General features: G+C 42.8%; 1 protein-coding gene across 1 annotated transcript in view; it reads left to right on the top strand.

Moving 5' to 3' along the window:
• The first annotated feature begins 8 nt into the window (after positions 1-8).
• The window catches only part of CFAP61 (cilia and flagella associated protein 61), a 162,241-nt gene continuing 145,585 nt past the window's right edge, over positions 9-16,664 (top strand). Inside the window, exons 1-4 of the mRNA XM_058178325.1 lie at positions 9-131; positions 2,401-2,566; positions 2,664-2,814; positions 4,156-4,232. Of these exons, the coding sequence (XP_058034308.1) occupies positions 2,409-2,566; positions 2,664-2,814; positions 4,156-4,232 (386 nt within the window). The 5' untranslated portion in view covers positions 9-131; positions 2,401-2,408. The remainder of the gene's footprint in view (positions 132-2,400; positions 2,567-2,663; positions 2,815-4,155; positions 4,233-16,664) is intronic.

The raw sequence follows: 16,664 nt of genomic DNA, 5'->3' as shown, positions 1-16,664 counted from the left end.
CTTTTGGTTGCCATGGGAACAGACAAACAGCCCTCTCTCCGTTGCGTGGATTCGGCTTCCGCAGCGGAGCTGTGGTTTTTGTTCCGCAGAGCTCCCGCGGTCGGTCTTGAAAGGTAGCCGCTCCTGGGGAGGTGAGCCTTGGATACACTCCTACATTTGGAAGTGGGCATTTAGCCATCCCGTCCAGCTCTTCTCTTCCAAATATTATTTCTCGAAACTCTTTCGGTTCTCTTCGCCTGGTGGTGAGGAATGGAAGCAGAGCAATTATCAGCGTGGGTGTTTATTTTGGCACTGCAAAAATCCTTTTTCCGTGGGCTTTGAGAATTCTATTATATTTGGATTAAATCTCAATTTGGTTTTAAAAGAGGATGTATTAAGCAAGGGGGCAGGACCCAGCCAATCATGGGATTGGAACCATAGTTACCTTTAGTTACTGATGTCCAGCTTGTAAGTACAGGGCTGTAGGCTAATTCAGGGTTCTCCAACCTTGGCAATTTTAAGAATTGTGGATGTCAACTCCCAGAGTTCCTCAGCCAGCACTCTGGGCATTGAAGTCCACAAGTCTTAAAGTTGCCAAGGTTGGAGACCCCTGGGCTAGTTGATTAGGAGACAAAATCGACCTGATGTTGGAATAGGTAGGCAGGTTAGACCTGGCAGTATATGGATGGGAAACTCCACGGAATATCGTTAGCTTAAGTCTGGGAAATTAAAAAAAAAATTCTAGGAGATAACAAGTGTCAGTGTGGTCTAGTGGTTAAGGCACCAGCCTAGAAAGCGGGAGACTGTGAGTCCTAGTCCAGCTGGGTGACTTTGGGCCAGGCACTCTCTCTCACCTGACTCACCTCACATAGTTGTTGTGGGGAAAAGAGGAAAGTGTGTTAGATGTGTTCGCCACCTTGAGTTATTCCTGAAAGTAACAAAGGTGGGATATAAATAAATAAATTAAAATTTTATTTATTTTATTTATTTATTTATTTTATTTGTCACAACAGTATATATAAGCATAAGAATGAAATAACTATACGATAAATAAGCATAAATATAATCATAAGTATGTAATAACTATATGAAATTGGATACAATCAAAGGGAACATTAGGACAGGAACGGTAGACACGTTTGTTTGTTTATTTGTTTGTTATTGCCAAGAAAACTACAGAAATATGATCCAAGGAATCAAGCTTGATAAAGATATTAGCTTCCTCCTTCCCCCTAATACATTAAAAAATATATTAAAGACTGAGCCCTGACGGTGGCTGTTAGCAAATTCTTTCTGCCACTCTAACCAAACTTTAGCAAGCCTCTATAATTCACCTTTAATTTTACATCCACCAAAGATTGAGAGTCTTGTTTTAAATATACAGTATCAATCCAAACTATGCTGGTTTGTTTGGTTATTGTTGTTTCACTTACTTAAATTTGAGATGATGTGATCCATTCTACTATTTAAATATAGGATTCCACTACTTTATTCTTTTATATGATACATTCTGCTTATCAGAGATCTCTAACCATAACCCTGGAACATCTATCTATCTACATACTACTAAAACCTATTCCTATAACATTTAACTGGGCAAAACGGTGCACCTTAGGGTAAAAGTTTTGAACCAAGGTACTTCCGATGTACACAATACATCTAAAATCCAGGACCCATGATTCCTGTAGAACTGAAATTTGAAAAATTGAATGAAACATAACATAAAAAAATCATAAAAATCATAAAGCATTTTATGCCATAATACAAAATGCCATAAAACATTTCCTGTGGTGAACTCCTGATGTTTGACTGTGTAACAGCCGTGGTGGCGCAGTGGTTAGAATGCAGTATTGTAGGCTAATTCTGCTGACTGCCAGCAGTTTGATCCTGACCAGCTCAGGGTTGACTGAGCCTTCCATCCTTCTGAAGTCGGTAAAATGAGGACCCAGATTGTTGGGAGCAATATGCTGACTCTGTAAGCCAATTAGAGAGGGCTGTGAAACAGTATATAAATCTATAAGTGCTAAATGCTATATGGCTCAACCTGGGATATTTACAGGGCAGATATATCTCTGGCTATTTCTCTAAATCCATAAGAACTTTTGAAGTACTTTAGAAACTCTGCCATTGTTGAAGACATTGAGGAATCTGGTAAGGAAATACCTCTAAAATAATGATCCAAGAGTTCATGGGTTACATGGTTACATACTAAAATTCAGCTCACAGTTTACTTTGAAATAAGCACTATTGAATTATAAATTAAATGTACATCCATAAGGTTTAATACCTTGACTGAAATATTTAAGGAGTGATGTGATTTTAAAATATTTCTGGAGAATAATTTTGGAACCATTTAAGTAATATACCTTGATGATAAGTGATATTATTCAAGTGGAATATTTGGTTATTGTTTTGTTACAGTATGCACAATGTCTTCCTTATCATCTGCAAGAATCTCATCTACACCAACATCTTTAGTTGCATTAAGTGCCAGAAGAACAGAATCCCATGATATTCTTAATATTATCAATCTTATGAAATATGATACAGAAAGATTGTTTGGCAGGATTAATGTCATATATCTTTTGTAAGTAATACCATTATAACACCTCATATATCTAAAATAAATAAATTGAATTCTCTTTTACTAATTTCACTTCAAAAACATAACATTTATTTTACAGAGAAAAATCTAATCTTGCAGTGACTGTGATTAATGACAAAAATGTAAGTGTTGCTCATGCTGCATTTTTGGATTATCCTAACTGGGGTTTTGTGGATGAAGCTAATTGGGAAGCATATATGAAACAAAACTATCCTGAGACAAAGTGTACAGTAAGTATGGGAATGTTTTTTGCTCAAAAATTCTAATTCTAATTCATTTTTGTACGTTCTCAGAGGAATAAATGCATAAGACATTTTATTTTATTTTTAATTATAAGAAAACATGAAAAAATTACTTTATTTGCTAGTATTCACTTTGTTTCACAGACAGAATACGAACAGGTCGTTTTGGTCCATATTTATTTATTATTAGCAATGTGTAAATCTGGCTCTGGCTATTAAAAATTCCAAAGTTTTTTTTCCAAGTATCATATCACCTTTAACACTTAATTTTTCCAAAAATAAATTCTAAAGAAAGGATCAGGGCAATCTTCAAGAAGAGATAAGTGAGAGAGTGAATAACTTTTCCCAGAGTTAACAAAACTATTCTCCAGAGGCACGGCAAAACCTCTGTTAGTGTCCACGAAAATAACGTGAACAATAAAAGCATTGATGACATTGAAAAGTGTAACAGCTGCACACAGACAATTATAAGTGGTTATTTTGAATTATAAATAGTTTGCTTATGGAGTGTTTCAGCATAAGAAGGAAACCATTATGTTCCCTTTTGCAATGGATAAGGTAGCAAGTGTGACTACGAAAACTATAGTGGAATAAGTCTGTTAAGTGTTTGAGGCAATGTTTTGTAGCATTCTGATTGAAGGGGTAGAAGAGGTTACAGTAAACCAGGTCTCAGAAATATAGCATAGCTTTAGAATAGAATAGAATAGAATAGAATAGAATAGAATAGAATAGAATAGAATAGAATAGAATAGAATAGAATAGAATTTTTATTGGCCAAGTGTGATTGGACACACAAGGAATTTGTCTTGGTGCATATGCTCTCAGTTTACATAAAAGAAAAGATACCTTCATCAAGGTGCAACACTTACACCACTTAACGATAGTCATAGAGTACAAATTTAACACTTAATGATACAACACTTAATGATAGTCATAGGCTACAAATTTTGGGGCAGTTGATGTGTAGACCAGATTATTGTTCTTTATTCTGTACTTAAGAAATCTATGGATATATTTTTGGCTTATTATTTATTATTCCTTTTCAGTGCTATGTGTAAAAATGTTTATGCAGAAAGGGAACAGCATGATATATGTGTGGTCAGCTTTTGTGTTTACCCCAAGTCAACATATAGTTCTAGGTAATACAATAACTTGCAAAAAGGATAATAAAATATAGTGAACTTTAAAAAAAAATTTACTTTTTTTTCATAACTAAAATACTAGAGTAGTTTGTTGCAGTGTTGCATTCATTTTTACAAGAACAAAACTAAAGTTATTTTATTAAAATGAAGTGTTTTCTATTAAGTTTGTAACTTTTTTTATTCACAGCCTTTAAATACACTATTTATGCATCTATTTGTAACAACTGATGAATATGCAGTCAACTGTTGTCAGGAAATTATGAAGTAAGTGAATTTTGTGAAGTTCCTGTAGGGGAACTCTGTTGAAATTTTAAATACCAGATATTTGAGTATCTTTAGTTAGCTTTCCTGGTAAACCAGATAGGAAACGCAACTAGATGAACTACATCTACTCTACACCATGTGCACAATTATTACGCAACTGAGTATTTTGACCATATCATCCTTTGTATGCATATTTTCCACTTCCAAGTGGAATAAACTTAAATGCTTATTAGATATAAGCATATCAGGTGATGTGTATTTGTGTAATGAGGGAGAGTGTGGACTAAGGAGATCAACACCCTATATCAAAGTGTGCATAATTATTAGCTAGCTTCTTTTCCTCAGGGCAAAATGGGCTAAAAAAGAGATTTAACTGACTCTGAAAAGTCAAAAATTGTAAAAAGTCTTTCAGAGGGATGCAGCACTTTTCAAATTGCTAAAATATTGGGGAGTGATCACAAAACCATCAAATGTTTTGTTACAAATAGTCAACAGGGTTGCAAGAAACGTGTTGAGAAAAAAAGACACACCTTAACTGCCAAAGATTTGGAAAGAATCAAACATGAAGTTACCAGGAACCCATTATCAACCAGTGCTGTCATATTTCAGAACTGCAACCTGCCTGGAGTGCCCAGAAGTACAAGGTGTTCAGTACTCAGAGACATGGCCAAAAAATATTTGAAGATTGATTTTTCAAAGGTTTTATGGACTGATGAGATGAGAGTGACTCTTGATGGATCAGATGGATGGGCCCATGGCTGGATCAGTAACGGGCACAGAGCTCCACTTCGTCTCAGAAGCCAGCAAGGTGGAGGTGGGGTACTGGTATGGGCTGGTATTATGAAAGATGAGCTAGTTGGACCTTTTTGGGTTGAAGATGGACTCAACATCAACTCCCAAACTACTGCCAGTTTTTAGAAGTTTTCTTCAAGCAGTTTTCTTCAAGCAGTGGTACAGGAAAAAGTCTGCATTTTTCAAGAAGACATGATTTTTATGCAGGACAATGCTCCATCGCATGCATGAAGTACTCCACTGTGTGGCTAGCCAATAAAGGCCAAAGATGAAAGAACAATGACATAGCCCCCTTCCTCACCCAACCTAAACCCTATTGAGAACTTGTGGGCCCTTCTTAAATGGGAGATTTATGATGAAGGAAAACAGTACGCCTCTCTGAACAGTGTCTGAGAAGCTGTGTTGCTGTTGCATAAACTTTTGATCTTCAATAAATGAAGAAACTGACCATTCCATGAATGGAAGTGTCAAGGTTCCAGAAAAACCTCTTCTGCATAAAAAAAACTCAGAAGCCATTGTTTTCCAGAGTTCTTTACTAGCATGAGGAAACTGGCACACGATGAGTGAAATTTCAAAACTGAATTTCCGGATTCTTTTCCCAGTTATACAAACCCCAAGAGTCCCACCCCCCTGACCCCTTTGATGGTCACATGGTCCCACGTTCTCCCAGTTCATTCGAATATCTTCTTGCCACTCTTCCTGCAGATGCGAACACCATCCGACCTTGACCGCTTGAAGAATGTTACCATACCCCTCAGCCCCCCTTCCTCCCCTCAGGGGAAAAATGTAGCAGCGTCTGGAACCCTAAAGTCTAATATGGTTTCCAGGCCTGACAGGCGTCCCCCCCTTGGAAAAGAAGCTATATCCTAGGAAAGAAAACAAAGAGTTGATAAAGAAGAGTGTCAGTGGTCCACACTTCCATTCTACTCCCCCCTCCCCTCTCCAAGAGGTTTTTTAGGTTTGTCAGGGAAAGTGTCGTGAAATTGTTTAATCAAATTGTCCGCATTTACTTTCCAACTTTTGGCCCAAGTAGATTCAGATAATGGATATCCCTTCCAGTGGACTAAATATTGTAATTGACCTCTGTATAGTCTAGAGTCAAGGATTTTCTTGATTTCATAGTGGGTTTCACCTTGGATTATCAAGGGTGGTGGGGGAGCGGCAGGTTGAGGTCTCAGACCAGACTGTCTAGCAGGTTTTAATAAGCTGGTATGGAATACCAGGTGTATTTTCCCCAACATTCGAGGGAGCTTGAGTTGGACGGTAATGGGATTAATAATTTTTACAATGGGGAAAGGACCCAAAAATTTTGGACCGAATTTTCTGCTGGGTATTCTCAACCTCAGATACTTAGTAGATAAAAAGACTTTATCTCCAATGCGAAAAGGGGGTTGAAGGGAACGGTGTTTGTCAGCTTGGGCTTTGTAATTCCGAGCTGTCACAGCTAAGGCCTTTTTTGTATTTTCCCAACCTTTTTTCAACGAATTCATCCAGTCCGTTAGGGAAACGGAAGTGGGGGGTTGCACAGGGAGTTCAGGCATTGGAACAAAGTCCATGCCGGTGGTTACTTGAAAAGGGGTTAACCCCGTGCTGCTGTGTACAGCATTATTATATGCGACTTCTGCAAATGGTAACAAATCTGACCAGTTTTCTTGTTGGTAATTTACATAACACCGTATGTATTGTTCCACCATCGAGTTCAATTTTTCAGCCGCTCCATTGGTCTCTGGATGGAACCCAGAACTAAGTCCTTGAGACGACCCAATGGACCGTAGGAACTCCCTCCAGAACTTGGCTGTGAATTGAACACCCCTGTCAGATATTATCCTTTTAGGAACTCCATGCAGTCTGTAGATGTGTTTGACGAAGAGCTTTGCTAATTTTCTCGCCGATGGCAATCCGCTGCACGCAGTGAAATGGGCCTGTTTAGAGAACAAGTCCACTACGGTCCATATCACTGTATTTCCCCCACTAGATGGGAGTTCAACAATAAAATCCATGGCAATCTCTTCCCAGGGTCTGGTGGGTTCGGCTACGGGTTGCAGGAGTCCAGGGGGTTTCCCTGGTCTGGACTTCATGGTAGCGCAGGTAGCATAGCTGTGGACATAGTCTTCGACATCTGATTTCATTTTTGGCCACCAGAATTGTCTTCTAGCCAAGTGGAGAGTCTTTAAAAATCCAAAGTGACCTCCTAGGCGAGAGTCGTGGCTTCTCTGTAGTATAGGCAGCCGCATAGCGATGGGTACATAAATCTTGGTTCCCTTCCAGGGTATCCCATCTTTTAAGGTGAGGTCTGGCAAGTTTTCTTTAAACCAAGCATCATCAGTGAGTGCTGATTTTAATTCCGCTAGTAGTTTATTTGGTGGGATGTTAATACTACGGCGTGAACGCGGTCGAGTAAGTGCTTGGCTGGCCGGTTCGCTATCGGGAATCATCACGTGTATTACCTCTTCGCGTTGGCTGTCAAATTGTGCTTTCCTAGATAGGGCATCAGCCAGTAGATTTTGGTCGCCGGGGATGTATTTGAGGGTGAAATTGAACCGTTTGAAAAACTGAGCCCATTGAACTTGTTTGGGAGAAAGCTTTCGAGGTTTTTTTAAGTATTCGAGGTTTTTGTGGTCGGTCCACACCTCGAATGGTTCTTTTCCCCCTTCAAGGAAGTGTCTCCAGGAGAGGAGTGCCCAGCGCACTGCAAAGGCTTCCTTTTCCCAAACTGCCCATCTGCGTTCAGTGTCTGTCAGTTTTTTAGACACGTATGCACAGGGCATTAGATTGTTGTCGGTATTTCGTTGTAATAAGACAGCGGCTACTGCTACATCACTTGCATCAGCTTGGACCACAAAAGGTTTATTTGGATCCGGGTGTTGAAGAATTGGTTCCATTGAGAATAGGCGTTTCAGGTGTTCAAAGGAATGTTGGCAGTCCATTGTCCAAGGTAGGGGTTGGGTAGGTTTGGGTTTGGCGGGTAATGGCCCAGTTTTTAACAGTTCTGTAAACGGTAGAGCTATTTCTGCGAAAGAAGGAATGAATTTGCGGTAAAAATTTGCGAATCCCAAGAAACTTTGAAGTTGCTTACATGTGCGTGGCGGTTGCCAATCCAACACCGCTTTTACTTTTCCTGGGTCCATTTCGATACCTTTGTTTGATATCCGGTAACCTAGGTAGTCTAGGGATTCCTTATGGAATTCGCATTTGGAAAGTTTGACATATAGTTTGGCTGCTAGGAGCTTTTTAAGGACTTGTCTGACCAATTTGATGTGTTCTTCGATATTGTTTGTGTAGATAAGAATATCATCTAAGTAGACAAGAACCCCATTGTAGAGGTGGGGGTGCAGGGTTTCATTAATTAGTTGCATAAAAACAGCTGGAGCTCCTTGGAGGCCAAAAGGCATGACACGGTATTGGAAACTGCCCAAGGGGGAGTTGAAAGCCATTTTCCATTCATCACCTTCCTTGATGCGGACCCGGTAATAGGCTTCCCTTAAATCCAATCTGGTGAAAATTTTGCCTTTTGATAAGTGGTTCAACAAATCGTGCATAAGTGGTAAAGGGTATGTGTTTTGTATGCAAATTGCATTGATATTTTTGAAGTCAATACACAATCTAAGCGAACCATCTTTCTTTTGTTTAAATAGCACAGGCGCAGCTACAGATGATTTTGCTGGTTCAATGAACCCTCTGGCTAGGTTAGTGTCAATGTATTTTCTTAGTTCAGACATTTTGGCTGGTGTCATTGAATACATTTTGGGTTTTGGTAATTTTGCCCCCGGGTGCAATTCAATTGCGCAATCAGTTTGTCGGTGGGGGGGTAAGAGGTTACATTCATCCTCGCTAAAAACGTCTGATAAATCCATGTATGCTTTAGGGATGCGTGGTTCATTAGGAGATGGATTGGATATGGTGGTTGTTGGTTCCCTCTGGTGGTCATTTTGGATAAGGTTTTTTCCGGTAGGGGGAATTGGGTCTAAGGGTCTGAAAGTCCATATAATTTTCCTGAATCCATCCTCCCATTTGATTGTGGGTTCCCATTTGTCCAGCCAAGCTAAACCCAGGATGATGGATTCTGACATCTTTGGAATTACTATGAATCTTATAAGTTCATGATGGGCTCCAATTTCTAAGCGAACCAGTTGTGTGATTTGGGTCGCTGGAACGCCACCAATCAAGGTTCCATCTACTTGGTGGAATTTAATTGGGTGTTTCAAGGGAAATGTTTTTATACGGAGTTGGGCAACCGTAGAGGTTGAAATTAGGCATCTGGTGCATCCTGTGTCCACAATAGCCTCTAAATCCTTTTTGGCTCCTCCCCCTGGAATTACTAAATTTACTTTGATAGCAAATGGAGGAATGGGTGCACTCACCATTGGGTCGTTTTCTGCTTGGTTTGAGTCGTCAGGAGGTGAATCAGATGACGGAAGGTCAGTAGGGAGGTCTATGGCTTGTCTCGCAAAGCGACTGGTATTTGGATTCTTTCGAGGGGGTTTGCGTGGTCGGGTAGCAGTTGGTGGGTGATACTGTGGGAGGGGTGTTGGGGCTAGGCAAACTGACGCCCGATGTCCTAGTTTTCCACAACGGTAGCATTTGATTATTGTTGAAGGCTGAAAGGTGGAAGGTGTGGTTGGTCTTAAGAGGGAGGGTCCTGTAGGTGGTCGTTGTGGAGTTGTAGTTGGTGATTGGCTTTGGAGGGGGTTGAATTCTCTGTCCAGAGCGATGGACACGTTGTACCAGTCATTTAGTTGTTCTGGGATTCCTCTGGTGGAGCAGGCTTTTCTGATGTTTTGATCAATGGCATCTTTGAAGTAGTGGAAGAGAACTCGATCTGGCCAATGTCTAAGATTGCCAGCAACCCTTCTGAAATCCCATACAAATTGTTTTAGTGGCTTGTTACCTTGCTTCATTGTTTTAAGGTGGTTTCACATTCTGCAATTAGGTCATCATCTTGAAACCGGTTGCGAAGCAGTGCCATAAATCCGTGAACATGGTTTAGCTCTGGTGCACGTTCATTGTGTAGTTGAGCTATCCATTCTGAGGCTAGCCCCACATTCATACCATCCGAGATGGCGTTGATTAGGCTTCTTTCTGATGGGTATTGATGTCTATATTGTTCAACGTAAGCCTCAATTCTGCTGAGAAAGTAAGCCAGGTGGTGTGGATTTCCATCAAAGGTTGGCTTGAAAGGGGGAGGGGCTGGGTGAGGGGGTGCAGGTGGGTTTAGCTGGCCTGCTTGCGGTTGAAGAGGATTTGGGGGGGGCCGTTGCTGTTGTGGCTGGTTGCTGAGTTGTGAAGGGGTGGAATTCCCCTGGCTGCTGAGAAGGAAGTCCTTGAAATGCTTCAGTTGACGAGGCAAAATCGGCCTGGGGCCCCAGGAAAGAAAGGTGCTGAACTGGCTGGTTGCCATTGGTATTGGATCCACCCTTGTCCAGGATAAAATGCCCAACCAGGAGGAATAGAAGCAGCTGGAGGCAGCGAGGCCTCTGTTGGCGGAAAAGTCAATTGGAGGGGAGTTGCGATTCCCCAAGTCCCTGGTGCTGCCTGAACTCCTGCCGTCTGAAGGAGGGAAGGAGGTCCTCCTGCGTTCATCGGAACGGCTTTGAGCTTCAGTAATTTCTCCCTCTCTGGTGGGAGGGAAGGTGAATTTAGGCTGAGCTAAAGGCTCTCGAGGTGGGTGAGCTGAGCTTATACGAGGCCTCACTTCCAAATGCTCAAAAGTTTCAGGGAGGTCTAATAGGGACTGGGATTTTAGGGGGTTTCTCAGGTCCCAATCCAGTGACTCTCCCGATTCTCCGGGTTTTACTGTCCTCCAGTGAGGTTGAGAAGGGGGAGGGGGCTCTCCATTCCGCCCCGGGGAAATGTTTTCTCCCGAACGACAGCTTACCCATGAATCAGAGTCTTTGGGCTGTGCTCCAAGCTGACAAGCAGGCTCTACCACTTCGGGTTTTTGAGTCATATCTTCCGATGGGAAGTAGGTGATTTCAATTAAATCGTCAGATTCAAGCTTCTGTGCTACTTCCACGCTTTCAGCTTGCTGCTCTTCCATCTTCGCTGGGTCTTTGCACCGCTGTGGAGGTTGCGGAGGCTGGGACCCAGCACCCCCCTAACGGGCCCCCTCTGAGCGGAGGAGAGGGTACCGTTAACAAAAGAAAGTTAGCAGTTTTGGAATAATGTCAAGGTTCCAGAAAAACCTCTACTGCATAAAAAAAACTCAGAAGCCATTGTTTTCCAGAGTTCTTTACTAGCATGAGGAAACTGGCACACGATGAGTGAAATTCCAAAACTGAATTTCCGGATTCTTTTCCCAGTTATACAAACCCCAAGAGTCCCACCCCCCTGACCCCTTTGATGGTCACATGGTCCCATGTTCTCCCAGTTCATTCGAATATCTTCTTGCCACTCTTCCTGCAGATGCGAACACCATCCGACTTTGACCGCTTGAAGAATGTTACCATACCCCTCAGCCCCCCTTCCTCCCCTCAGGGGAAAAATGTGGCAGCATCTGGAACCCTAAAGTCTAATATGGTTTCCAGGCCTGACAGGAAGACTTATGCCTTATTGAAAAGAAGGGTGGCTATATTCGTCACTGATTTTTTTTTGAATTGTTAGAAATGTTTATTTGTATATTTTGAGTTGTTTGTATATTATTCTCACTTTAACAGATGAAAATAAATGAGTGAGATGGCAAATTTTTCATTTTTCATTTAGTTGCATAATAATTCTGCACACTAATTGTTGCCCAATAATTGTGCACACATAGATATTTTGTTTTTCTTGCCTAAATGTAGAACCTTACTTTTTTCATGACTGAATTTCATTTTGTTAGATAGTGCCCGATGTTCAAGTCTGTCAAGATCCTTCTGTATTTTAAGCCTATCTTCTTTAGTTTTGGCTAGTCCTTCTAGCTTGGTGTCATCTGCAAATTTGATGAGTCTATCCCCTCATCCAAGTCATTGATGAAGATGTTGAAGAGTACTGGGTCTAAAACAGAGACTTGGGGTACCCCGCTGCATACCTCCCTCCATGTAGATGCAGTTCCATTGAGGACCATACGTTGAGTGCGGTTGGTCAGTCAATTACAAATCCATCTGGTGGTGATGCTGTCTAACCCACATTTTTCTATTTTATCAAGTAGTAGGTTATGGTCTACTTTATCAAATGCCTTACTGAAATCCAAGTAAATTATATCGACAGCATTCCTCTGGTCCACTAATTTTGCCACTTTGTACACTTCGTTTTGACCACTAGTATGTTCCTTGTGAGAGAAGTACTTGAATGTATTTACAGATATATATGATAAGTTTGAGATAGATAACATAACTGGTATATTGTAAAATATGCATGCAAATCATAGAATTACGTTTTATCAACTACTTGTAGTTATTTTCAGAAATGTTTACTAATATAAAAAGTTGGAATTTCTCAGTAGGCTGACCAAAAATTAGAAAGATTCTTACAGTGCGAACTGTAAGAGTATCCCATTTTTATCTTATGATTAAGGCATTAAGGTTAAGGCATAATCTTTCATGAACTTAAATTTATGCCTTAAAATAAAAAATGAGTTACTTTTAAAAGGAGTTGCCAGTTCCCCTTCTGAATTTTGGTTATCCCACATTAACATTCCTCTCTTCCTAAAATGTTCTCAGTAAGCTGGGCATAGTTTTTTAATAACATGGAAGATCTGTTATAAAAAAATCTGTTGACCTAGACTTGATCTTGAATTTGACATGGAACTATAACCAGAACAGTAGCCATATGTGTATATATGTGTATATAATCCCACAGTTAAATAAATTTACTTACCACATTTATATGTTGCAAGCCTATAATCTCGGAATTAGCAACACAGCACTCATTGCAGCCACTTCCCCATTTATATTTAAAGTAAAAAAATAAAGTAAAATGTTCTTGCATGAATTCTTCAGAAAATTGGTTAATTTTGGTTAAATATGTTAATTTTTGGTCTTTTAACTTCTTGGAATAGCAGCTCCCATCTTGCAGATATTTATGATTTTGCCTATCAGACATCATTTCATATGTTCACTTGATTCCTATGCTCTGATCATACATTTATTTTTTGGTGGAGATTATATAGATTAGTGATGGCGAACCTTTTTGGCACCAAGTGCACAAACTGGAACATGTGTACACACCTTGCACCACAGCCCCAGAAACTCGAAGCCTTTCTGGTTTCTGGCGTGAGCCCTGGAAACCCAAAGACCAGGTGGCTGGGGCCCATGCACACATGGGCTCTGGCATGTGCTAAGATCATGCACGCCGGAAACCAGAAGAGCAGCTGGCAATGGCACATGTGCCCACAGAGAGGCCTCTGTGTGCCACCTCTGACACACATGCTACAGGTTTGCTTTCATGGATATAGATGAAAATATTATTTTGCTGACCATTCTACTTGGGTAAAGTAAATTAAAATATGACTGTTATTTTGGTGTACATTAACTTTTTACAATCACCCCTAGAAAACATAAATCACTCTTAGCAAGAACTGAATATACACCATATATTAAAGAGCTGTTGTCACTACCCTGGTCTCCAGCCTCGTTACTTCCCGAACTTAACACTGGCGACGAAGGTGGGATTTCGAGGCTAAGGAGCACCAGAACCGAGCTGAAGCACGGAAGAACCGAACCCAGCAAACACAGGGCAGAAAAACGGAGATGGCCAGTTACACTCCGCCCGCACCATTTGACCCGGCTAAAGAGAAATGGGGAACGTATATGACCCGTTTCGAAAGCTTTCTAGAAGCCAACGAACTGCAAGGAGTTCCAGACAACCGCAAAAGGGCATACTTTTTGAGCCACTGCGGTCCCGAGGTCATCGACATCGCGGAAGCCCTGGCAGAGCCAACGCCATTACAATCGGTATCGTGGCAAACTCTGCAAACCCTGCTTAAAAACCATTTCGCGCCAACGCCGTCCAAATACGCCGGCGCTTTGAATTTGGAGAGCGCCGACAGCTAGAGGCGAATCCATCGGTGACTACATGGCCGCCCTGAAAGCCTCCAAAGACTGTGGGTACCGAGACCTGGACGAGGTGCTGCTGGAGCAACTCATCAGGGGGTCCGAGACATGCGTTTGCGAGGCGGCTGCTATCGAAAAGCAACCTGATCGCTGGCAAACGCCCTGGGCGAAGCCAGAGCGCATGAAATGTCCACCCAAGCGGCGGAGACACTGCAAAGCCTCTCACACCAAAGGCGAGCACAAAGTCAACCCCGTGCACCAAGAAGAGATCCAGACCGAATCTGACGGTGAGGATGAGGAAGGGTCTGCCGAACCGAGAAACGTGGCCAAAGAGGACCGGACGAATGCGGAAGTTGCGGAGGTCAACACCAGCGCCAACGCTGCAAGTTCAAGGACGCAACATGTCGGCGGTGCGAGAAGAAGGGCACCTAGCTCAAGTCTGTCGAGCTCCCCAACCTTCCCGCCGAAAATTCAAATCGGCCAATCAGAGCGCGGGATCGGCAAGGCGACCCGCGATTGGCTCAAACAAAAAAGGCGCGGATTCAAACCAAACGACGATGGGCATAGGTCACACAACCCGGTGGAGAAGAAGATCTTCACCAAACCCAAAATAGAAGGAGTACGGTGCCGACTGAAGTAGACACGGGTCAGCGATCACCATCATGTCCTGGGACACTTTGGCGAAGTCACTGCCGTCAGTCGCGGCGCCACCTGCAAACACAACGGCTACGAGTCCACGACTACCAAGGGAATCGCATCCCTGTTCGAGGACCACCTCCGTCCGAGTCGAGTATGGACCACACAAGAAGACCCTGCCCATCACGATCGTCGAAGGGACTCTGCCTAGTTTGTTGGGACTAGACTGGTTTCGTGCACTGGGCATGGGAGTGACTGGCATCTACAGAAGTGACTGTAACCTGAAAGACATGCTCATGAACGAGTTCGAAGATGTCTTCAAGGACTGCCTGGGCAAGTACAAGGGGACCCTATTTCCTTCAACTTAGACCCCAGGTAGCCCCATTAGGTTAAAGGCAAGGAGAGTCCCTTTTGCCCTTAAACCTAAAATTGACAAGGAGTTAGATAAGCTCATAAATCAGGGGATTTTGGTGCCAGTCGATCACGCAAAGTGGGAGACGCCAATCGTCACCCCAGTAAAACCAGATGGGTCAATTAGAATCTGCGCTGACTACAAGGCGACGCTAAACAAAGCCTTACAGAAAAGCGCTTACCAGTTCCCGTGGTGCAACACTTGCTGCACTCTTTGGGGCAAGGGCAAGTCTTTGCAAAGTTAGACTTGGCTCAAGCCTCCCAACAACTTCCCGTAGACGCCAACACAGCCGAAGCCCAAACAATTGTAACTCACAGGGGGGCCTTCAAGTGCACCCGATTACAATTTGGGGTGAGTGTGGCACCGGGGCTGTTCCAAAATTTGATGGAACGACTTCTGCAAGGGCTCCCAGGGTAGTTCCCTACTGATGATGTATTGATATCAGCGAAAATGTAGAGGAATTGGGGAGCGTTTGAGAAAGTTCTGGGCATTTTCGGTCAGCCGGACTAAAGGTTAAAGTAAACAAATGCCAGATAGGGGTAGAATCCGTCGAATTCTTGGGCTACCGAATAGACAAGAAAGGAATTCACCCCACTGAGAGCAAGGTCAAGGCAATCAGAAAGGCTCCAGCGCCCAAAAACAAAACAGAGCTACAGGCATTCCTAGGGCTAGTGAATTTTTACGCGGTTTTTTTAAAAAACAAAGCGACCGTTGCTGAACCGCTGCATAAGCTTCTAGGGAAAAATACTGCTTGGTCTTGGGGGAAGTCGGAAAGTAGGGCTTTCGAAGCAGTAAAAAACCTGCTCTCGAGCGACAGCCTGCTCATCCAGTACCATAGCTCATTGCCACTAGTGCTGGTTTGCGATGCCTCCCCTTACGGGGTGGGGGCTGTACTCAGCCACAGACTACCAAACGGCACAGAAGCCCCTATAGCCTTCTACTCCAGAACGATGTCCTCCCCAGAGAGGAACTATAGCCAGTTAGATAAGGAAGCGCTAGCAATTGTGTCAGGGTGAAAAATTTCACGAATATGTTTTTGGGAGACTTTGAAATTGTGACTGACCACAGACCGCTGTTAGGAATACTGGCTGGCGACCGCCCAACGCCTGTGGCACTTTCGCCACGATTGACTCGATGGACTATTTTCTTAGCCGCTTATTCTTACAAGCTGCAGCATCGACCAGGAAAAGAAGTGGGGCATGCGGACGCGTTAAGCAGATGCCCACTACCAGGGGCGATCGAAGACCCCACTCCGGGGACGCCCATCCTGCTTATTGACTCTTTGGACTCTGGCCCAGTCACATCTAAGGAAGTGGCTCGGGCATCATACCGGGACATTATGTTAAGGACTGTACTCGGTTGGGTACAAAGAGGGTGGCCTGCTGCGCCGGGCGAACGGTTTAAGGAATTTGTAAAAAAACGTGATGAGCTCTCGGCTCAAGGGGGGTGCCTGTTATGGGGTGATCGTGTGGTAATCCCGGATAAATTAAGGGGAAAGGTATTGGACCTCCTCCACGAGGGTCACCCAGGGATCGTAAGGATGAAGGGGCTAGCAAGAAGCTATGTGTGGTGGCCACTCATGGACTCAGAGATTGCTGAGAGGGTAGGGAAATGCCAGGCTTG

Source organism: Ahaetulla prasina, chromosome 3, assembly GCF_028640845.1.
Source record: "Ahaetulla prasina isolate Xishuangbanna chromosome 3, ASM2864084v1, whole genome shotgun sequence".
NCBI classification, from domain to species: Eukaryota; Metazoa; Chordata; class Lepidosauria; order Squamata; family Colubridae; genus Ahaetulla; species Ahaetulla prasina.
Note: the sequence above shows the minus strand (reverse complement) of the source record. Positions and strands in the feature narration are given on the sequence as shown.